The sequence below is a fragment of the Orussus abietinus genome, unplaced genomic scaffold (assembly GCF_000612105.2).
Source record: "Orussus abietinus isolate OABI.00-Male unplaced genomic scaffold, Oabi_2.0 scaffold25, whole genome shotgun sequence".
NCBI classification, from domain to species: Eukaryota; Metazoa; Arthropoda; class Insecta; order Hymenoptera; family Orussidae; genus Orussus; species Orussus abietinus.
Window position 1 is genome coordinate 567,029 of NW_019394504.1, and position 22,687 is coordinate 589,715.

A 22,687-nucleotide genomic window follows, 5' to 3' on the forward strand; every position below is an offset into this window, starting at 1 on the left:
AGGAAGCTTTGACGTTTCCCGATAACGAGAAGGTCGACATTTCAAATTCTTCTCTCTCGATCTGATTTGAACAGATTCATGCGATACAGTTTGAAATTCATAGCCGTCTCGAATTCATCCCGTGCGGCATTTTGATTTATTAATTATTTATCGATTATCCACGAACTCTGGGAACGTACGTCCATATCATGCCGCACGGGATGGTCGCGTCAAGTCCCGACTAACGCGAGCTCGTATTTCCAGGCTCTCCCGCGTGTTCCCGCCCGCAACCCTGGCCAGTATACAAGGTGAGTACTCCGACCTAACCTTAAAAGCCCTTCGACCATAACGACCGCCGACCTCTCGGTTCACGATCGACCTTGGCCCTCGCCTCTTCTCATGAATTTCAGAATCGCGACTCGCGACTTGGACCCGAGATTAAGTCCGGCGTCGCTCCATGGACGGGGTCGGTATCCGCTTTCGATCGGCCCTCAACGAGGTCCATCTAAATTCGATAAAACTTGTTCGTATAAACTAATCGATCGAAGGGACTTGGAAGATCAAAGTAAATTTCCCTAGATCCGGCTAGACCCAGGAAATCGCTTGATTTCCCCGCGAAGTATCATTACGGAGCATCGTTTCGTCTTTTGGGGAAGAATCCAAGATGGCGGCGACTAGAGGCGAGGGCCAAGGGACGCCGACTCGTTCGCAGCGACACTTGGCAATTTCGGTTGGCCCCCCATCAAGCTGGCACCTCCGCCGTGCAAGTATTCCCTCCCAGTCGGGATCTTTCGATCGCATCGAGCCTTCGACGGATCTCGAGGCCGGGATCTTGTACGGCGCTCCCCGGCGAGCGTCTCCCCCGAAGAAGTGGATCACTTCGGGAGAGCGTTCCCCCGCCCAAGGCGCGGCTTTTTACTTCCGATACCAGACGAGACCGTCAAAGTACCGCTAGCCTCCACGGAACCGTGGTCATCCTGGAATCGGCGGGCTATTCTCGCGATGCACGAACGGGCCCAGGCGATCACGCAAAAACCAACCGGGCAATAACCATTCCCCGCGATGCGATCCTCCACTTTCCGAGAGGCTCGAGCCCGGAGATCCGTGATCGCTCCGTCGCTCTCCCGGATGCTGCGCGATCCGGGTCCATCCGGAGGTGCAGCAGGATAAGCCGCGGGAACCTGTCGCTGGCGTCCTTCTCTCTGCTTCCAGGGAGCCGACGTGGCGGACCCAAACGAGTCGTAGAAACCTGGGGAAAATAGAAATATATTCATTAACACAAGTTACCTCTATCCGGTGGTCTCGCTCCCTCGGCAAGACAACAAATGCGGTACCACCCTTTGGCGATGGGTCGGTAGTGCACCATGTATGCGATATCAGAGATACAAGTCGCCCTCCTCCGCTGATCTCGCTCCCAGGTGGTAGCCAAAAGTACGGCCAGTGATGAGAAAAATCCTGGTCTCAATTTAGGTCTTGCAAATGCGTTGTACTTTTTTTTAGAGACCGTAAGACCAAGGATCTCGCTCATCCGAAGGTATCGCGCATCGATAACGGGTCGCAGGCAGAGAACGCTGGAATTGGAGCAGAGTCGGAGGCTCGGCGTCGCCTTGAAGCACGGCCACTAAATCGCGGCGGCTATACCGGCACTCGGTCCTCTCTATCGCTATAAACTCCATTCATGATCGCGTCGGTCGTACGGCGTAGGTACCTCGCGTGTCCCCGGGCGCGATTATTATTTACAGCCAGAACGCGCCCTGTCGGAAGGGCCGACCCAGAGACCCAGAGTCGCGGGACGTCTTCCGCGATATCCGCCGCGTCCGGGTAATTGGACGGCGTCCGTCTCTGCGGATTCCGCCATTAATACACGGAGGACGCGGGGCCTCCGCCGCGGCCGCCCACGGCGGGTCGATCGGGTGGAGGCGCGCGCCCGTGCCTCTCGTCGGCCCGTTTTACTTTACTGCCCATAAAGGTACCAAGATTTAGACTGCAATACATCCGTGACGTATCGCCGCCTCCTAGGTACAGGTGTACGGAAGGGGCACGAGCCACTCCGAGAAGGAATCGCGGCGATTAGGCCGCGCCCCGAGTTTTGGCTTAAAAAGAAAAAAAGAAAAAAAAGATAAAAATTGACATTGCTCCAGAAAATCGGTAAATCTGAAAATATAGGTCGCAAAGTAAGGGTCCATCCGCCTCGATGGAGGGTACCTCGTATCCGGGAGGATCCTCGTAGAAACGAGGTTATCAAAATTTGGGGGAGGGAGGAGAAATAGATTTTTGTTTCCCAAGGAGATCAGAGTTTGGGAAAGATAGCGAGGGGGAATACGGGGTCGTCGTCGCTTTAACGATTGCGCCGGGGAGGAGGCGGTCGGCTCGTCTCGTAACAGGTGCTCGCGGGCGCTCCTCGGCCTCGCGGCTCGTCTCGCAGTCGGCGCTCGGCGCGTCTGCCTCGGCGTCCGTCCGCCGGTGGCTTTTTCCGCGGAGGGGGAAGCCGGCTCGTCGGGAGGGGGGGCGGCGGCAGGGTCGGGACGGAGGGGGGCGCTTGTCGGCTGGTTGCGGGAAGCGCCGAGAGATCGCGCCGGCGTCGCCTCGGCTCGTCGGCTCCGAGCGGCGGTCGGAGCTCAGTTGCCGCTCAGTTCGGCTCAGCGAGGCCAGCGAGAAGAAAGGGGGTTCCCTTTGTGTGTATACATGTGAGCCTCATTGTTCGGGCGGCAGCGGCACGTAACTCGGCGCGTTCTACCTGCGACCCCTCGCGAAACGACGTCCCATCCGACGGAGAGGCGGCTACCTGCGCCGAGGCGAACGACGTTGGCGAGAGAGAGAGAGGGAGCGAGACGGACGGAGAGGGAGCGAAGGAGAGCGACCGAGAAGGGGAGTCGAGGGCGAGCGACGACTCGCCCGGATAGAGGGACCCGCGGGCGCGCGCCCCCCCGGAGGGTGGAAGGGAGAGAGACGGAGGACCCGCGATAGAGGAAGAGCGGCGGTCCCTCGGGGCAGCCCGGTCGCTCGAGCCGTCACCGGAGGGTCGGCGGCGAGCGCCAGCCGTGGCGGCGGTGGAGGCGGCGGAGGCGGCGGGGGTGGCAGCGGCGGCGGTGGCGGCGGCGAGGACGGTGGCGGCGGCGGCGGTGGTGGCGGCCGCGGCGGCGGCGGTGGTGGGACACCGCGAGCGAGCGGCGGAGTCGCCGTCTCACCGTCGCTCGAGACTCGGTCGGAGCAGAGGATAGGAGGAGAGACGGAGAGAGACGGACCGTCGGACCTAGCGCTCTCGTCGTCGTCGCGCTCGCGCCCGCGTTCCCGTCGGAGTCGGTCGAGCCGGAGCGGTCGCGCGTCGGTGCGCGTCATGTCGTTGGCGCGAGCGGTCCCCTCGCGGCCCGGGGCGCGCGGGTCCCCGCGCGGAGGCCCCTGCCGACTCCCGGCCCGCGGACCGCACTGAGACATGTCGAGGTCGTCCAGCCGAGGCGCCAGGACCCTCGAGCCGGAGCCCCGGTGATTGCCAAGTGTCCGAAGCGAGCGACCCCTCCACCCGGAAGGCGAGAGAGCGAGAGAGAGAAAGAGAGGGAGAGAGAGAAAGATAGAGAGAGAGAGAGCGAGTGGGCTCGGGCCTTGCTGCCACGTACTAAAGTGTGCCGTGTGTACATGTTTTCTGTTTCAACCGGACCCGCCGCTGGATGCGCCGTTGCCTCCTGAACTCCGTCCGGTTCTTCCGATCGGCGCCGACCCGCGCGCTCACGTGGCGCCCCGCGACACCTCTTGGCCCCCCTCCCTCCCGCCACCGGGTCCCCCTTCCCTCACGCCGGGCGCTCCCCGCTCCCCGGCGCCGGCTCGCCCTTTAAACGCTTTCCCGGATTTTCCCTCGGCCACCCCCACCTCCGACGGCCGTCTGCCGCGGCGCGCGCCCCCTCCCCGTCCCGCGGCGTCTCGCATGTGCTCCCCCACCTCCCGGCCGCCCGCGCGCTCTTTATTTACGCCGCGGACCCGCGGACCGCCACGACCCTCGACGGCGACGCCGACGACGACGACGACGACCGCGATCGCGACCGCGATGCCGGGCGCCGCCCGCTGGTGAACTTCGCCGCGGCCCACGCCTCCTCGCCCGCGGCCGGCCCGGCCTCTCCGCGCCTAAAACCGGACACCCACCGTCGCTATCTGCACCATCGCCGATCACGTGGCTTGCTCGACGGCGACGCTGTACGACAATGTGCACGCCGCGCCGCTATGCGGTTCCGGCGTGGGCCACCCTGGTTCCGTCGCGCCGATGGGCTCAGCCACCGGAGCGGGGAATTCCACCGGGGTGACCTGGTGGGCCATGATGAACGGCACCCTCTACGAGGACAGCCCGCCGCACGTGCCGCCCACCTCGTCGCTAGTCTCGATCCAGCAGCAGCAGGCGGGCCCCGCGCCCGGGGGCCCGGGCTCGCACCAGCAGGCGAGCACGCCCACCTCGCCGGGCGCGCCCGGCAGCGGTGGGGGCGGCGGCGCGGGCTCGGCGCCCCCGGGGCCCGGCGCCGGGGGCAGCGGGGGCGGCAGCTCCACCTCGCCCGGCGCCTCCTCGGTGGCCAGCAACGGCCAGTCCGGGCCCCTGCACATCCCCGCGAAGCGGCCCCCCACGGCGGCGGGCTCGACCTACGGCGAGGTGGCCTGCGTCGAGGCCGCGGGCCCCCCGGGCGCGGCCGCGGCCGCCGCCGCCGCCGCCGCGGCCGCCGCCGCGACCGGCGTCATCCGGCACTCGCACTCTTCCGCGGCCGGCTCGCAGGCCGGCTGGAGCTACAGCCCCCACCATCCCCAGGAGGCCCACTACTCCAGCTCGGGCAGCGCCGGCGACCTCAACCACCACGCCCAGGGCTACGGGGGCCCCAACCCCCCCACCTACTACAACCTGGCGGCCGACCCGACCTCCGGCTCCGTTGCCGCTTCCGGGGCCGCCTCCAGGGACGCGCGCAAGGCCGGCGCCACCCTGAGCTTCTGGTCGCCCGCCACCGCGGGCTCCGCCGCGGTCGCCACGTCGGACTATAAGTCCTACAACTCGGCCGGGGGCGCCGCGACCACCACCTCCTCCGCCGGGGGCGGCGGGGGCGGCTCCGCCGGCGGGGCCGCGGGCGCCGCCGATCCCGCCGTCTCCTCCTGCCACCAGAGCTTCGCCGGCAGCTGGTGCAACTACTCGCCCTACACCACGGCCAGGCACCACCATCCCGTCGACCCGGCGGCCCACCACCACCCCCACTCGCAGCCCGGCGTGCCCTACCTGACCCCCTCGGCGACCGACGAGCGCGGCCGCGTCGCCGCCGCCATGGTCGCCGAGGGCGCCTTCCCCCACGACGGCTACAGCGGCCTCCGGAACTACGCGGCCCACGAGCCCGTCGCCTCCAGCCCCTACCCGGCCCCAGGTAAGCACCGACTCCAGGTTCGCCTCCGAGGGGGGACTGCTCCCGTCTCGGACTTTCGGGAACGGCGCCGTGCAGAGACTCGCGGAATTCGCCGGTTTCGCTTTCGGACGCCCGGGTCCCGGTGGGCGATCGCGCCGACCCGGGGACGGGTATGCAAATGCGGTGTGCATCGACCGCCGCGTGGATCCGACGTTCGGGATTTCGTATTTGTGGGAATTGATCCGCGTCGCGAGTCAGGCTTGGCCGTTGCATAAGTATTTCCGAAGCGTCCGAGGATGCGGAGGAAGATATCGACCGAACGCGTAATTGCTTAACCGACTGCCCAATTTTGTAACGCATTCGAGTCATGGTTTCGATATTACGCGGTATTTCTTTTTTTTTAACGCCCCCTTTTGCCTCCGATCTAGGCCACGCGACTTTCCCGTTAAGTCGAAAGTCGCGCGCCCGGCCACGGGAATCTCGCCCTTAGGGGCTCGTTTCCACCCGGGGGAGGGCGCGAGACGCGCTTAAAGAGTCGAGTCATCCTTCATTCATGCATTTGGTCAGGTCCTCCCCCCTTTCCCCGGGTGCCCCCGGCTCGTGAAACGTCGCACGAGCAACAACGAACGCCGGCGGGTTTATTGGCGGCCGTAACTCGTAAACTCTGGCGCGCGCCTCCGATCAGCTGATCCGTTCCATGACCCGCTCGGCGTTCCGTCTTCCTGCCTGCTAACGGCCGCCCGCCGGCCCGAGCGGACCCGCGGAACGCGGAACGTGAAACGCGGAACGCCGAGCCACCCCGAGGTGGTTCCTCGAGCCCCCGCCCCCGCCCCCACCCCCTTTCGGGGCCATCTCGGGCCCCGAAGTGGGCGGCAAGGAGCGGGCAAACTGCCGACCTCGCGCCGCATCCACGTTCCAACGGCCGTGCGCGCTATCGCTCACGACCGCGCGACTATCTCGCTCTCTCCGCGACTCGGACTTCGCCCTCGGAAAGAAATCTCTCGAACGAGCCTAATTTATTCATTTCACGGGGATCCAATTTCTTATTATCCTTGGAACGTGCATTTATATGTATATATATTTTTTTTTTTAATCACTGGTTACTCGATCGACCCTCGTTACTCGATTACGTTACCGTTTACCATATATGAAATCAAGGGCAATCGGTTTTCCAATGAAGGAAATCCCTGATTAACGATCAAAGATTTTTTCACAATTTTCCGAGTAAACGGCCCCTTGGGAAAAATCATCTATGAAATTTTTATTTATTTATTTTTTATTTCTTCAGTCGTCGCGATTAAGGGAACGTTTATTTATGTTTGCTCATCTGTCAAGAGGTATTTATTTTTTATCGGACATCTCCCTTTCGTTGCGCGTCCTCCGTCATCCTCGAGGAACTTTCCACGGAGGTAGGCTAGGCTCCGCGACTCGGAGTTTCGAAACCACGAGGGCCTTCGAACCGGTTTACGGGCGACTCAAAATGCGGGGAAACGGGCTGCCGGCTCCGCGAGGGTGCCGTGGAAAGGAAAAAAAAAAATGGGAATCAGGGTGATTAAATGTCACCCGGTGCGTCCTATCGGGCGGTCGAGGTGCACGGTCTCGTCGGGCCGACCGCCAAGGCCGCGCGGAGCGCGTGTACGCGCCGCCGTCTGGTTTTGATGTTTCCCGATAGATGGCAGCTGCGTTATCTCTTGACGTTCCCGCGCGCCGCAGGTCGCTGCGTGTCGCGCTCCCTCCGCTCGATTTCTACGCACAGCCGCGGGAGCCTCGACTCGGGGACGAGCCGAGGGAGAGCGGATTCTGCGCGCGTTCCGGTGACACGGGACGCGGAGAGCGATAATGCCGAACCGTGTAGATGCGACCTTACTCGGGAAGAATCTTATGGTGGTATGAAAGGGTCATTATATATATATATATAAAATATTAGATATGTATAAAACTTTATCTCCAACCTAGATGCACCAAATCATTTGAAACTCTAACGCGTTATTATGGAGGTTCTAAGGAAGAACGAGGTACTCATGAAATTTTATTTTTAATAACATTTTTTATAACATTTTTTTTATTCATCCTAGACTAGAACCGAGAACAGGTATTTTTTTTTTATATGAAATTTTATGAACATGTCTTCTTTACTTCATGGTCATGTGCGGAGAGCTTCAAATGATTCCAGTGCATCCAGTTTGGATAAAAGTTTTATGAATATTTTTACTTTTATGCGTATAGAGTGACCCTCTCGTATCACCTTTACGGCGCTCCGTCGATCTTCCGGCATCCTGAATTGATTTTCCCGGGGCGGGGGGAATATATAATTTCGTCTCGGACATTATTACCGGCCGGTTATCCGGGAACGGGAACTCTAATCTTTAATACCCAATAACGCATTGCAATTGGCGTCGTAAAGCGAGCCTACGTGAGAGAGTGACCCAGGCTGTACTTTAATCGCGGCGATGGCAAACATTAATAATCGGATAGAGGGGTTCATTCAATTTTCCTGGATTTCCTGGAGTTATTACGGGGGCGTTGGACTCGTATTTAGATAAGGGAAAGTCGTTTCACGGCGGATTTGCATTTACTCCGGGATCTTGGGAAAAGGAGGGAAAGATCGCCGGTAATAATTGACTCGTCACCCGTATAAGCGCGTTCTGCTACGTGTCTTTCGGTTTCGAGGGAATCCTGACCTTTGTCAAATAATTAGCATGTTTTCGTGTTTTAGTGGGCTATAAATTCCCGCCGCTTAGGCAATCGCGGGGAGAGAAGGAGAGCGAGAGAGACGGCACGAGGCGAGACGGCGTTTTACGCGCGCGAGGTCGCGGCTAGGCTTTGGCGTTTTACCGTTCGGATTCATTCCGCGTCCAGGACGCGGGGAAAATAAATCGCAACGCGGTGAACCGACCGCAGCGCGGACCGCATTTCGCGGCTCGACTCGTCCGGGCTGTCGCCTTTAACGAATCGACCGGTCGCCCGACGTAACGAGACCCAGAACCAGTCGAAGATCGAGATTAATCGACACCGATCGAGATCTCGCGTTTGGCCGCGTAGAATTCTTAAGGAAACTTTCCCGCGGAATGTTGCTCTGCACGGCACCGAGGAGGATGTACTTTGTTAATGTGTTATTCTTTTTAATAGTCACTGGCTACGGGCGATTTAAATGCGAATTCGTGTAACGAGATGATTTTCGGTTAACCACTCGGGGGATTTATTCTTTATCGATGTTTATACCGCTGGGTATGGCGTGGCGTGAAACACGAGACCTCTCGTCACACGTCCGAGATGCGTTAAGACTTTTAACCTTGCGGTCGGTCCCGTTCCATTCCGGTTCCGAGATCGACGTACCCGTGCGAGATCCTGGATTTCATTCTTTTTTTTTTCCCTCTTCTTGAGAGAGAGAGACAAGTTCCTTGGGTCATTTTTCGCCAAAAGAATCGGGGATTTTTGTATCGTGACGGGAGAGGGGATATTTGGATTTTTGAATTTTTGCCATTTTTTGGGGTTTCCTCGGGCGGAGGGTGGCGGGGTGGCGCGACTCGCGACAGGCACACCAGTCCGAGGCACACTAATTGTGTCAAGTGATGTGGGGTTCCTCCCCATCCTCCTTGTTTTCCGCAGGTTCGCTGGCGGGAGTCGGCATGAGCGTCGGGGTGCCCGGGATGAGCGTCAACTGCGGGGGGTCGAACCCCCTCGAGTGGACGGGCCAGGTGACGGTGCGGAAGAAACGCAAGCCCTACTCCAAGTTCCAGACCCTCGAGCTCGAGAAGGAGTTCCTCTTCAACGCCTACGTCTCGAAGCAGAAGCGGTGGGAGCTGGCGCGGAACCTGGGCCTTACGGAGCGCCAGGTGAAGATCTGGTTCCAGAACCGGCGCATGAAGAACAAGAAGAACAGCCAGCGGCAGTCGCAGCAGCAGAACAACAACAACAACAGCAACGCGAACAACGCGAACCACCACGGGGCGGCCGGGAGCCACCACCACCCAGGAAGCGGGCACGCACCCTCGAGCCACCACGTGGTCGCGCAGGCGCATCACGCGAACGGCTCGACCAAGCACCATCAGTGACCCGTGGCCTTCTCTGGGGTCCCCTTCGGGCAGCACCTGCTCGGACACACCTCCTCCATACACGGGGCAGCGGCGGCCGGCCACGGCCTCGTCGGCGCCGGCCACGGGCACGGGCTGCACGCGGCCCAGGCGCAGCTGCAGCACGCGGCCCAGACCCCGGCCCCGGCCTCGGCCCCGGCGCACCCGCACCAGCTCGCGGCCAACCAGCACCCGGCCGCGGCCCTGCTGCACCAGACCCCCCACGGCCTGGCCGCTTGAGGCGCCTGAGGCGGCGCCCGCCGACCCCAGAGAGACTCCGCCAAGGCCGGTTCCCCGGGACCGGGCCGGCCCCACGAACTCCGAGTAATCGTAGGTATATATATGAATATATATATCTATACATATTATATATATAAATAATGCGACGAGCGGAGCAAGAGACCCTGTATAGAGTGTGTACGTGTGTGTACGTGTATACGCCGTCCCGGCGCCGGCGACTCCGGGCTCGATCCCGAGTGCACCGGCCGAACGCGGTATGCGACACCCACCAGCGAGATCTGTCCACCAGCCCGTAATTCGATAGTATTCCTCCAGTTATATGAAGTAATTGCGTAATTAGTGTCACTCTAGAGTTCCCCGAAGCCCCTCGCGTACCACCTGTTTACTTTCGGGTCCGAGGTCCCGCCCCGGAGGGGCGTCGGTGGAAGTCGACGCCGCTCCCGGACGGGAACCGTGCCATCGCTCCCGGTCCTGGGTCCCGATTAGACGGGATGTCTCGCCAGCGGGGGATTCCAGAGGTAGCGACGGGTCTGGATGGCCTGTATCAGGTCCTGGAACGGCCCTTGGGTCCGCTCGCCGGAACGTAAGACTGCCCTCGCCGGGATGGGCGACATTCAAGGGGGACTCCATGGGCGCACTCGGTCGAATTCGCGGGGGGTAATCCGTGCCTGTTTCGACGAGGACCCTCGCTGGATGGACCTCCGGGGGAAGGACCCAGGAGCGGCGGTGGCGCGCTAGATGGAGATCGCGGTTAAATTAAGCGTAATGCGGAGTGAAGGGAGAAAGGAACCCGGAGAATTTAGTTAGACTCTCCAAACGTCGTACTTCTCGCCTACCAAGGATCGCAACTGTCGTACCTATGATTCTTAATTGTATGTAAAGACGAATTCTAGATTAAATGTACCTAGACGCGTCGGCGTAGCGAGAGCGGGCGGGCGAGCCACCCCCTTCGTACACCGAGCTCCGGACCTTGAGAGCTCGCACGCCGGAAAGAAGAAGTCCCCGGCTGGAGCAACGGCCCCCCCGGTACTCGCGCCGGGACTCTAGGCGAATCGCTCGATGGACGCTCCCGGATTGAGAGCGAGTTTCTTTTTTTTTTTTTTCTTCCTTCTCTCTTCGGCCGTAGACTCGACGACGTCCTGTCGGTTCTTCTTCTCGCGAGTTCGCCGGCACGTCGTCACTCGCGGCACCTCCTGTCGGTCCCTCCGTGCATCCACGGTACTTAAGGTCGGACGATCACGGGTTCAAGGTACTTAAGACCAGCGAAAAGGCGCGTTCGGCCGTCATTTTGGAAAATAGGCGAAGGGAGACCCGATCGAGCGAGGGAATTACGACGACTCGCGGCCCAATGTACGCGGCGGAAATCCCGGGTGGGTCGGCGTGGACCGTGAAAATTCCCTCTTGGGAGCCGTTTTAACCTTCCCCGGGACTTCGGGCGAGGGACTCGTTCCGGGGCGCGACGTCGAATTTACTTTTTGAGGCCGGAATTGTTCTATGGGCTCGAAAGGCGCCGGAGGATTGTTTCCTCCCGGCCGAGCCTGCTGTTGCGTAGGACTAATTACGCTTGTTTTTAGCGGAAATTGAATGCTTTTAATTAATGTCTAGGGTCGGATTAAGGATCGATGTTGTACATTTTAATGAAAGACACTAAGTTAAACGTTGTATAGAGAGCGTGGCTGCAATCTCGTGGACGGTCCCCGTAGTTTTAGGGACGTTTTATCGCGATCGACTGGACGTGTGGACCTGGAGGGAGAGGCCACGGAGAGACCTCGACGGAGGCCTCGTTTCCTCCTCGACGGACTTTAGGGAAAACGCATCCGTACTAGTTTTCGCGTCGCGGAACCCGAGGGGTGGGGCAATCTTTTCTTCTCTTAGGTTCTTCTCTCCTTTTGAATTTGTTCTTTTTTTTTTTTTCTCTCTTTTAGCAATTTATTAGCGTCGTTGCAAAGTTTTATATCGCGAGGGGAGCAGTTTGATCCCCTGAGGCCCGGTTGATTTTCTCCGATCGCCTTCCCGGTGCGTCCGAGCCTCGCCAGAATTTCCGCGTCCCGGTATTGCCCGGGACTTCCTGTTGGTTAAATCTTTGGGAAAAAGTCAGTTTCTCCCCGGAGGAAGTTTCCGCCCCGTCCATTTTGTGCCTCGGAAGATCCCGCGGGATCCGCTCGATCGGGTCGACGTCGGCGTACGTCGGGTCGAAGTTTTCCGAAGATCTTCGAGGATTTCGAATCCAGGTGGCGCGGTTTGTGGAATAATCCGGGTCGCGGGTCGCCGAGGAGATACGGCCCCGCGACCGGCCGCTGCGGAATGGCCGCGCGCACGCCGGAGAGCGGAGTAGGTAATTTTCGTCGAGCGTTAGAAGGAAGGAATTTTATCCCGGTGGTTCTCCATTATCTCGGTTGCAAGGATATACAACCCGACAAGGGGGAACCTTGGCAGGCGGAGAGTTCAGATCGCGAAACTTTCCAGTTTCCTCCGCCAGGAGGGGAGGGGGGGGGGGGCTAGCGGGGCTCGCCGCGGTTTTTGCACCAAGGAAACCGTTTTTCGGAGCGAAACCTCCAAGTTGCGGTAAACCGTGCATCCTCAATTTTCCTCCTCGCGGCGGAGCAACGAGCAGTCGCGACCGATTAAAATTTCTCGGGAATTTCGCTTCCAACCGCAGTCGCCCGATTTTTACTCCGTGGTTTAACTCGCGGTTCCCACCGCGAGCCGGGGAGGAGATTTTTCTAAAAATTAATATTTAAATCACGGACCCGTCTGCTAGATATTCAATGCCCGTTTCCGGAAGTTACGGTTTTGCCAAGGTGCATCCGACCATCTCGAGCCGAGAAGCCTCGGCCAAGTGCTCTCCCCTCCATACCTCAAACAAAAAAATCCAAAGACTTCCAACAAAAAAAATAAAGAATTAAAAGCAACCACAAAATCCCCCTGAATTCTCGCCTCAGAAATTGGCCCATTCCCGCCATTAAAACATACGGGGATTTCTCGGACCCCGCGATTCTTTTTTCTTTTCTTGTCCGAGGGGTAAAATCGACATCGATATATCTTCGCCTGCCTCGTTTCCCTCGCGACTTCCGAATCGGTGTGGTCTGCTACTTAAATATAACGTCCGACCTTGCGTGCACCTCGCCAGCGAGATAGAGGAAGGTAGCGACTCGTAGCAAGACCTCGTGTGTGCGAATGTGCGTTTTTCTTTCCGCATGCGGGTACGTGTGTGCGAGCGGGTGTGTGCGTGTGTATGTGTGTGCATGCGTGTATGCGTCCACGTAACCAAGTGAACGAGGGGAAGGGAAGAAAAATGACGAACTTGTAAGCGCGCGCGCCTGTAAGGGAGCGACCGTGAGTGCGAGTGAGCGAGGACGATGCTCGATCGCGCGAGAGCGAGCGAGACCGAGCGAGTCGACGAGGGGTTGACTTTCGGTGCGTGCGAGGGAAACGCGAGAGGTCCGTTGCGTGGATCGGCCTCCGCGTGGCCTCCACGGGTTCGGCTGTCTGTAAAGTTCTGCCACGGTACTACAATGGTTAATTATGTAACGATGATAAAATATAGTATGATATAAGTAAGAAAGTAAAGGAGAGCGGACGGTCGGGGGGTGTTTTTTTTCGGAAGGAAAGAGAGAAAGGGGACGACGAGGTCCGCGACAGCAGTCACACCGCGTCAGCTAAGCTTTGCAGCAGAACGTTGTAATTAGTATTACTTATTATCTCGATGACGATGTTTATTAAGATTATTAAGGTTATTAAGATTATTAATTATTATTATTATTATTATTATTATTATTATTATTCGGTCATTATTATTATTATTATTATTATTATTATTATTCGGTCATTATTATTATTATTATTATTATTATTATTATTATTATTATTATTAATTATATTAATATTATTATTATTGTGAGCGTCACGTTAATATTATGTTATTGTTTTTATTGTGTGTTGTTTTGTATGTACCTATCAGCTTATAACGATATTACGATGACGACAGCAATGACGGTGACGATGGTGTCAACGGTGATGATGATGATGATGATGATAAAAAACAATGACCCAGTCATAAAGAAAAGTACCAAGTCTCTTGAAGTGTTCGTGTATTGTCTCGGTATTCTCGGAAGCGGCCGTTCGCTTTTTTTACACGTTTCTCCCTGAGTGGTATCTTTTTCATCCCCTTTGGAAGGATTCCAGGGGGGTGGTCTTCTTCCTATGCTCCTTTTCTCTCGCTTTCACTCTACGGCGATATTATCTAATTCATACGGTAGATATTTATTTTGCGGAAATTATTTCTATGGGAGTTTTCGTCGGGTCGGATATTCGTGCACTGGAGGAGGAACGTAGGTGTATAAATAATCGGCGGGGTTATGTGCGGTAGTAAATTGTTACTCATATCGGGGGCGCATTTTCCTCGGTGATGGCGCGATTCGAGGAACTGACTTTGTCTTATTAAATGCGAGGATCTTTTTAGAGGGGAATATGAGTCCTGAATTTCTATTCTTCGGGGCCGGAAGCGCTCGAAATGGCGGAAAATAGGAATGAAACCGCGCTTCATTTAGGAGGCCGCAGTTTTACATAATCGCGCGTGCGCGTCATGCCCGTGAATTATCGCGACGTTTACCTACAAAACGCTTCCCTACGACGTCGTGATCCGGACGCGTGACTCGGGCCAGTTCGGCCGCGATTCCGCGCGTGGACCGCTCGCGGTTCCGCGGTCTTATCGCCGACTCGACGGGACAATCAGCTGATTCTCGCGGATTCGTCGTGGCTGCCGATCGACCTGACGGGCGCGACCGTCACCACGCTTCTCTCGGCGATATGTTGTAAATAAAGGGGGAGAAACAAGAGAATCGTTACGTCCGCGTCGAGAGGTGCAACGAATACGAGATAGCGGAGAGAAAAAAAAAAATTATCCAGTGCCAAAGCAACGGGGTGGGAACGCGGTTCGTTGCGAATGGTTTCGACGTTTACTTTTTTATTTTATTTCAATCGGGACGTTTATTTCAACCTTTTTTACTTTATATCAATCGGGATGCACGTAAGGCATCTTTCGACCGGTCGGGGGGAGGAAAGGAGCTCGGGGGCGGCGACGACCACTCATCGTCCGCAACGCCGTCGTTAAACGTCGTACTCGGCGGAAAGAACGCGGAAGCGATACGTAGAGGCATGCATACTCCTCGGAGTCATTTTTCTGGTATTCCTTCGTTTTTTTTCTCTCTCTCTCCCCGTCCCTCTCGTTCCTCCTCTCCCGCGAGATTTTTCTTCTTTTTCCGCGCGTTTTTTTTTCTTCCTCTCCGCTGCTTTTTTTTTTGTCCCCTTTTCGTCGAACCTTGAGAACCGTTATGGCGATCGGCGGCTAACGAGCGCGATTTACCGGAGGGAGACGGCGGACTCTGGCGAGTTCTCCCGAGGTCTCTCTCTCTTTCTCTCTTCCTCCTCGGAGGTCGGGCATGGCTCCGAGAATCGCGGGACCCGCGAGATTCGAGACTCCGCCGCGGCCGATTTCCGCACCGCGGAGCCTCGACGGAGAGGAGCAACGCTCGGGGCACGCCGCGGAAAGAGCCAAGCCTCGTTGCACTCGGTAAACACGGGATGGTGCAATTTGGAAATGCTAAACGTTCCCCGGGAAAACGGACGATGCGCGTCACTTGGTCCGGAAGTCTCGAAGAATCCACGGAGACCGGCAGAGGGCGATAACCGGGTCCTGGAAAATCCCTCCTCGCTTTTGCGGAATTGCAAAGTCGCCAAAACTCCTGGATGAATTTATTGAGAATATTCAGAGAAATTTTAGGAGGGTCGCTTGTCTCCTCTCTTCGTGTCATTATCTCTTCCTCCGGGTCTCGAATCGTCCCCTTCAGTAATTCGATCTTTCATATTCTGACCGGTGCAAAAAATCGCGTTACTCCAGGGAGAAAAAATATCAACGGGTGGAGGTTTGTTTGTTTCTTCCCTTTTTCGCGGCCGATAACGTTTGGCAATTCTGGATACTCGTCCATTTTTTATCACTAGCATTCGGGCCGCATTAGGGAGAAATTAAATGGCGCGCTGATCCGTTTCTCGCACATACGCGAAACTATTCGGACTTATTCAAGCCATCGCAAGATGCGTCGACGTCGACTCGTCGCTTCCTTTAATACCCACCCCTCGGCGTCGGAAGGCAGGAAATCGGTCGCGATGTACATACTCGGCAGCAATGTCCCTAGATAAGTACCGACAAGTACTCGCGTGGATGCAAAGAGGGCTTTCCGACTCTCGCGAGATCGACCTCAACCGAGCCTCACGTCGATCGCTCGTCCTAACCTCAACCCGAACTTGGTCCGACCTTACCCCACGAATCGCCGATATGCGAGAGGAATTTAGCAATTTTGTACCCTAGAGAAATTAAGGAGGAATAAGAGGAAATCCGGAAGGGAGAGTAGAGAGCCGTTGATGGTCGCGATCGCCGAAGGACCGCGGAAAGGATCGACGGGAAAATAAATCCGCAGGAAGTGCGTCGATCTCGCCGAGTCGGAAGTCCCGGGCGAGGCGCGACAAGACGGTCCCGTTTCTTTTTATACGGTTTAGAAGGGCGAGGCCGACACGGTCCCGAGAGCGACCCGCGCTCCCCATCCCTGTGTAGCTTCCCAATGTATGTACCATAGATGTATGCGTATTTCTGTAAATAAAGGCCTGTCTTATTTACAAACTTTGCCCGAAGGTGCGACCCTGGCGACGCGCCGCGCCCTCCGTGTCGCCGGACGCCATTTTCGCAGTCTAAGGTTTACGTAAACCGTCGAGAGATCGCCGGCTAACGCGATGTCAACTTTCCGAGAAGGCCCTGGATAAGGACCAAAAAACTCCGCCGCATCTCCTCCGCCTACGGGGAGGGGAGAGGGAAAAAGAGAGGGGCGATTCACGTGGAAAATTCCTACGTCGATCTTTTCGACGCGCCGATGATCGACGAGGCGCGCGCGACCTCGCCGGCGTGAGCTCACTGCTAATCTCTGCTGCCACTTTTGCGGGAACATTGTTGCCGATCGGTAATGGCCCGACTCGATTCGCCTCGCGGGTTTACGCAACACTCGCCGGAAAGCACCTCCAGGGACCTTGTCCCGTTCTGCCCGGAGTCGGAGAGTTGTCTCGAGCCAGCGGCTAGATCGACAGGGAGGAACGATTTTTCTTTTCCTCTCGTTTTCTTCCTTTTTTTTTCTTCTTTTTTTTTTTTTCTTAACTCCGGCGATGACGAAGTCGGTGCATGGGCACCGATACGTCGGGACGTCGATTTGATTTATATCTTTGAGAAATAAAGATCGACCGGTACCGCGCTGAAACTTGGATGCCGGGCATGAGAGGCGAGAGGTCCGTGAAATTCATTTTAATACCCACATTGAACGTCTATGGAAGAGCATGTCTTTGAATAGTTTAGACGTGAGACTTTAACAAGAAAAAAATGGAAAAATTAGAATTAACATCCAGGTTGGTATGTCGGGGGATTCACCGATTGTCCGATTCTTCAAGGTAGGTGGGTGCATCCAGGATTTGGTAAGCAGTCCTCCAAGGCACGTACCAGAGGTACGTGTGATAAGTTAAGGATGTCCGAGGGTACCTTGGGAATCGTAAAATATTTCTCAGTTGGCGGGAGTATTTGCGGGGAGGGTAATGCGGGGTGACATTGTTGCTTTTTTTAACCTGGGGATTTTAGATGGATATGTAGATAAGCGATTGCTGGTACCGACAAGGTACCCATGCGACCGCGCGGGCGTTTCTGCGTTTACGAGGGCCTGCTGAACCGAATGATCTGCCAGTGCCACTGCATCCAGTAAACAGGGATGATGAGAAATTATGGTTACGGCTGTTGAATAGTGCTGGCTCTTTTTGCTCGGTTTAACTTCTCGCTTTCAGACCCTCCCGTCCACTTCTGCGCCTCCGAGGGGATTATTTTATTCCGCAATGGCCACCTCTGGGCCGGAATTACCGATTCCTGATAACAGTGGACAATCGATGTTCCTTAGTCCATAAAATATCAGGAGTTAGTAACATTAGTATAGTGAACTGGAAGAACGTGGTCTTGGAGTACCACGTGCCTTGGCCGGACTCCTCAATGGCTGCCTCATACCTCGACTTTCCATCGACACAAAAAATGGCGGCCCATTTCAGGGTTGGACCGTGAAAATACCTCGAAGAATTTCCCACAGCTTTCCCTGATCCAGGGACACCGATTGAAATTTTACTTCAACATCCCTTACATTTATTAGGATGAAATATAATGTAATATGATCCCCAGACTTCTTAAATTCCGAATCTGCAATTCCTGGGGAGAAACTCGGCGACGGAAATTCGTGGTACCCGAGAGCACTTCTTGCGGTTGGGGACCCTAGGGCCTATTTGGGTCAGGCGTTCGACTTTCTATCTATGCAAAAAATATTCCTCTCCTCTTCCCCGGGGTCGGCGGCTATAACAGCGACACTTTCTCCGCAGGAACATCGGGAAAATTCGAGGCCAACCCTAGTGACTCGGCGACCCGTGACCGCGCACCATGGTGGTCGCCAATTCCGTGATTTCTGGATTTGAAGTGCTCAAAATCGTACCAAACTAGAAATGGGAGTTCGGTATCTTTTGCCGCGAGCAGAGATACCGAGGAAAACGCGTAAATTCTGTGCCATAGTTTTCATTCTCAGTGCGCGTCGATCGTGGGAAAGGCGGCACGCGCGCCGCCATGTTTGATTCCGCGGTCCCGGGCTCTCGATTCGGCAAGCGGCAATAACGACGTTCGCGTTTGCTCGCGCGTTATGAGATTTAAAGGTCGCATGAAATATTCATAAATGCCTCCTCCCAGAGGGAAATAACCATCCGCGTGAGCATCCACTAGCACCCCTTCGGTTTCTCCCCCTTCGCGCCGACGCCATTGAAAGGCCCCATCGCTGCATCGGCTGCACTCCAGACGCCCGGAAATGCATCCCTCGAGGAGCTACTCGCGTCATTTAAATAATTCATCTCCAAATCAGATATTTAACGTCAGATCCTTTACGATACGACGAAAGAGCATTCCGCGTCGATGAACGGAAAATGGACGGCGTCATTTTATTATCTACTATTTATTTTATACATATACTCGCGTGAATTAAATAATTAATTTCTAAATCAGTTATTTATTTAATATTATAAATTAATATTAAATCATTTTAATAATTACTATTTATATTTATTGTGGGGGTTGAGGGACGTTAAGCTTTAGATTTATGGGTACTCGTAATTTTATTAACTACTATTTATTTTATATATATACTCGGGTGAATTAAATAATTAATTTCTAAATCAGTTATTTATCGTGAGATTCTCATGATACAGCGAAAGAGCGTTCCGTGGGGATGAAGAGGAATCGCGGCCTCCGTAGTCTGTCCGCCTGCGGGGCAAAAATTACGGTTATATTATAAATTAATGTAATAATAAATTTGAATAATTACTATTTATATTTATTGGGGGGATTGAGGGAAGTTAAGCTTTAGATTGATGGGTACTCGGTTCCTCGGGATTTAGAATGCAGTGGCAGTAGGCGATGCGGAGAGGATGCACTCGCGGCCCTGCCGATGCACCGCGGGTGAATTCCGCCCCGACTTCGCGGAATCCTAAGGCCACCGTTTCCGCGCTCGGCAATCCGCTCGAGCATTCAATGACCAAGGACAGAACGAGCGGGCAAATCGCCGACTTAATCGCCGGTGCTCGAGGCCGCGTGCGTCGCGTGCGCGGCGTGCTCCGGCAGGCCGCAAGCGGCCGGCCGGACCGCGCGCGCCACGCACGATCCGCGAGTTATCGAGCTCTCCAGGAGGCGTTCCTTTTTCTCGGCGTGGCCGCCTCTACCAGCAGGGAAACGAGTATCGTTAAAACGAACAATTACCCTTAAGTGTTACGCAGAAGTGCCAGGACGACGGAGTTTGGCGGTTTTGGTTTTTACCGCGCGCAGGCGCGTGGTCGGCGCATGGGTTACGCACGGGAGTTCCGAGGAGACGCGCGAAGTGCGTAAAGTAGACGACGAATTAATAAGGTCCCTGCCACCGGGGCTCTTAAGCACGGAAAACGACCGAGCGAGGCTAAAATCTGCACGACTCCGTCTCGAGGATAAAATCCGCGACTCGTGAGAATTAGTTTACGTTAGGTCAGGACGTGCTGGGAATTTTGAATTTTTTTTTATTTTCATTTCAAATGTCCTCCGTCATTAGTGCGAAGGAACGAGGCGAGGAGAGCCAGGTGATGTTAAAATTCGCGGGATTTCGATGCCCTTAGAATTTCGGAATTTCTTTTAATTACCGCGATTTCGGGAATTTCATTTTTTCATCGAAATTTCGTCTTTGACTCGTGGGAGGGAGTATCACCTCTCGGACTCTTAAAACGTAAAATGGCCAGGTGAAGTTAAAATTTCCGCGATTTTTCCCCAAAATGGCGAGTTACTCGCGATTTCGATGCCCTTAGAATTTCGGAATTTCTTTTAATTAGCGCGATTTCGGGAATTTCATTGTTTTAATCGGAGTGGTCTAGGTGATTCGTGGGAGGGAATAAGGGAGGGAAATATCGTCTCTCGGGTCGACTCGACGTCGATGCGGGGCTATTGCAAAATTTGTGTTGCACGTCGAATAACGCAATAACGGGAGAAACGATGTCAGCGCGCCGCTACCGTTTCCTACCAGTGGCCAGCCAATAATTGCCATCGGGCAATTACCATTACCATTATCCATCGGCGGTTGCCCAACGCTCGCGGCGCGTTCCATTACGCGCAGCAAGCTAGGCCGCCGATAATTGCCGGCCCCGCATCCGTCGAGTTTTCCCGCATGCGTTTCGCGTCCGGTCGTGCTCGGCCCTCGAGAGGCGTCATCCTCCGACCGTGGACCAGCGTCCGGAGAAAGACGTCGATTTTTCACGGCTGAAAATAGAGACGGAGAGGTCCAAGCGTCCATTACTTAGCCCTTTCGAGGATAAAGTTATGTGATTTCGTGGGCTCGACCTTTCCCGAGTGCACTTTCCCGGTGGAGCGGGTAAGACGGGTAAAAGCGGGGTCATTCGCTTTTATTTAAGTCTAGGCAATTCCATTACGAAGGGGGGTTGGGATCGAGGGGAGGCAGGATCCAACATGGTGCCGGGGACGAGGATGGCGAATATCCGCGAGGATTGAGTCGTCCTCGCCTCTTGTTTCCATGGGGCGAGGGGGCGGTCGGTTAATTAAAATTCCAGAAAGGATCGCGCGGCCCCATGGGCGTCCTTTCCCCGAAATTGAGACGTGAAGCCAACCGGACGATCGGCGAATCGACTCGCCCATGGCCCTTGGACGTGGTCGAAGGGACGCCGAGTCGCTCCTCGGCGTCCCGAATAAGAGGCTTAAAAAATATTCAAAAACCGCGTCCGCCTCGAAATCCGCTCCATCGGCGATGGAGTCTGCCAGAGACAGCGGTCGCGTCCCTCCCGGCTCCCGGTGAGCGGAGGAAATGTTTAAAAATAATCCCGAGGTGCCTTTGATTTGAAAAACTTCCCCGGTCGGTCCGCTGATGGAGCCGGATAGAGCCGGGCGGACCAGGAGAGCGTTCTTTGAAGTCCCCAGTGGGCAGGGAAAAAGTTTAAAAATAATCCGAGGCCCCTTTTGTTTGTGAAAAAGTGCCCGGCCAGGACCCTATCGCAAGATGGAGTCGGATAGAGAACGACCGGCCAGTTCGGAGCGGCGGGGGAACCTGGGGGAGTGGTACTCGTCCCAGTTCGTGATATAGCATGGTCGCTCCGGGAGTGGACCGGAATCCCGTGGGCATGCACGCCCGAATGTACGCTCTCTTTTTAGCCGAACCGCAACTTTTCTTCGCTTAACGTCGCTACGTCCCCAGAAAGCCAAAAAAGTATTCCCCACAATTCTCGCATCCGTATTACCTGGTCCGGAGAATTGATCAAAAATCCCATTTCGCTCGTCATCGCCAATCTGGAATAAAAACCAAGATCGGACCCCTCCCCATCGAATGATTTCAATTAAATCATAAAATAAACCAGGTCACGGCGGTCTTCCGGACCTCTCGATGGGTCTTGGGAAAAAGTCTAAAAATATTTCCATCTCGCCCATCTCGTCTTTCTCGAAGCCCGGACGAGGGTGTCAAGCAAGATGGCGTCGAGCGGCGACGAAGAAGCGCGTCCGCGTCTTTCCGGTGGCCAAATAGGCGGCCGAGCCGCGGCGGATCTCCGGACGGGGCATCCAGCCGGATTCCGCACGCGGCCGGGTTGGTCCAGGGCATCCAGGGGTCCTCCGGAAGATGTCTCCTTCCTTTTTGGGCGGTCCCGAGTTAGCGACCTATTCTTAGAAGGGGTCGCACAAAATGCCCGTATTTACAATGTAGGTGTACCGCAATTTAAAGCGCGGCCCATAAGGTATGGGAGCGGGGCGGGCGGGAGGACGGCTTCCCACGAAATTGCACACATAGTCGGGTATAAGTATTAAATACGTTTTGGCGCATAAATTGGCGAATATATGGGGCATTACCGGGGGAGCGGGCGGAACGCGCGGAACGGCCGGGCTCGCCGGGAGCGGTCTCTCCGCCGGTCCGGACCGCTCGTCTCCGTTCCTCCCTCTCTCCATGTATCTCTTCCTCCCTGCCCGGTGTTCCCGGAACGCGACACTCCGATTTCTTTATTTGTTCCGCGACTCTCGGGCCCCTCTGCTCCCTTTCGCTCGCATGCCCCACCCCCGACCGCATAAACCCAAGGGTCTACGCGTCCGCTCCCCGATTCCTTCCACGACACCCGCGAGTGCATTTAAGCGGCCAGTTTATGCACCCGAGGATGCATCGCCTAATGGCCGCAACCCGCGCCCCGTTGCCGTCGACCTGCTCGGTTTTATGCGGCCATCTTGAGTCGGATCGCGGATCTCGACGATAGGAGGTCCAGGATGGAAGCGCCCTTAATTGATACCTATTCGGTGACTCGACCGATAAGAGCCGATAATGACTTCGAGGGATGGGCGTGTGGGACGAAAATCGTCCGTGGGACTCTTCGGCGACGAGTCCTCCGCGTCTGGTTTCATCTCATTCTGGGAAATCATTT

The 22,687-nt window shown here is 55.9% G+C and overlaps 1 protein-coding gene across 1 annotated transcript; it reads left to right on the plus strand.

Annotated features, from left to right (window-relative positions):
* The first annotated feature begins 3,415 nt into the window (after window positions 1-3,415).
* Window positions 3,416-9,459, plus strand: LOC105697524 (homeobox protein abdominal-B). The gene is made up of 2 exons (XM_012420889.2): window positions 3,416-5,360; window positions 8,910-9,459. The coding sequence occupies exons 1-2, from the start codon at window positions 4,232-4,234 to the stop codon at window positions 9,392-9,394; spliced, it is 1,614 nt and encodes a 537-aa protein (XP_012276312.1). The 5' UTR covers window positions 3,416-4,231; the 3' UTR covers window positions 9,395-9,459.
* The last annotated feature ends 13,228 nt before the right edge of the window (window positions 9,460-22,687 follow it).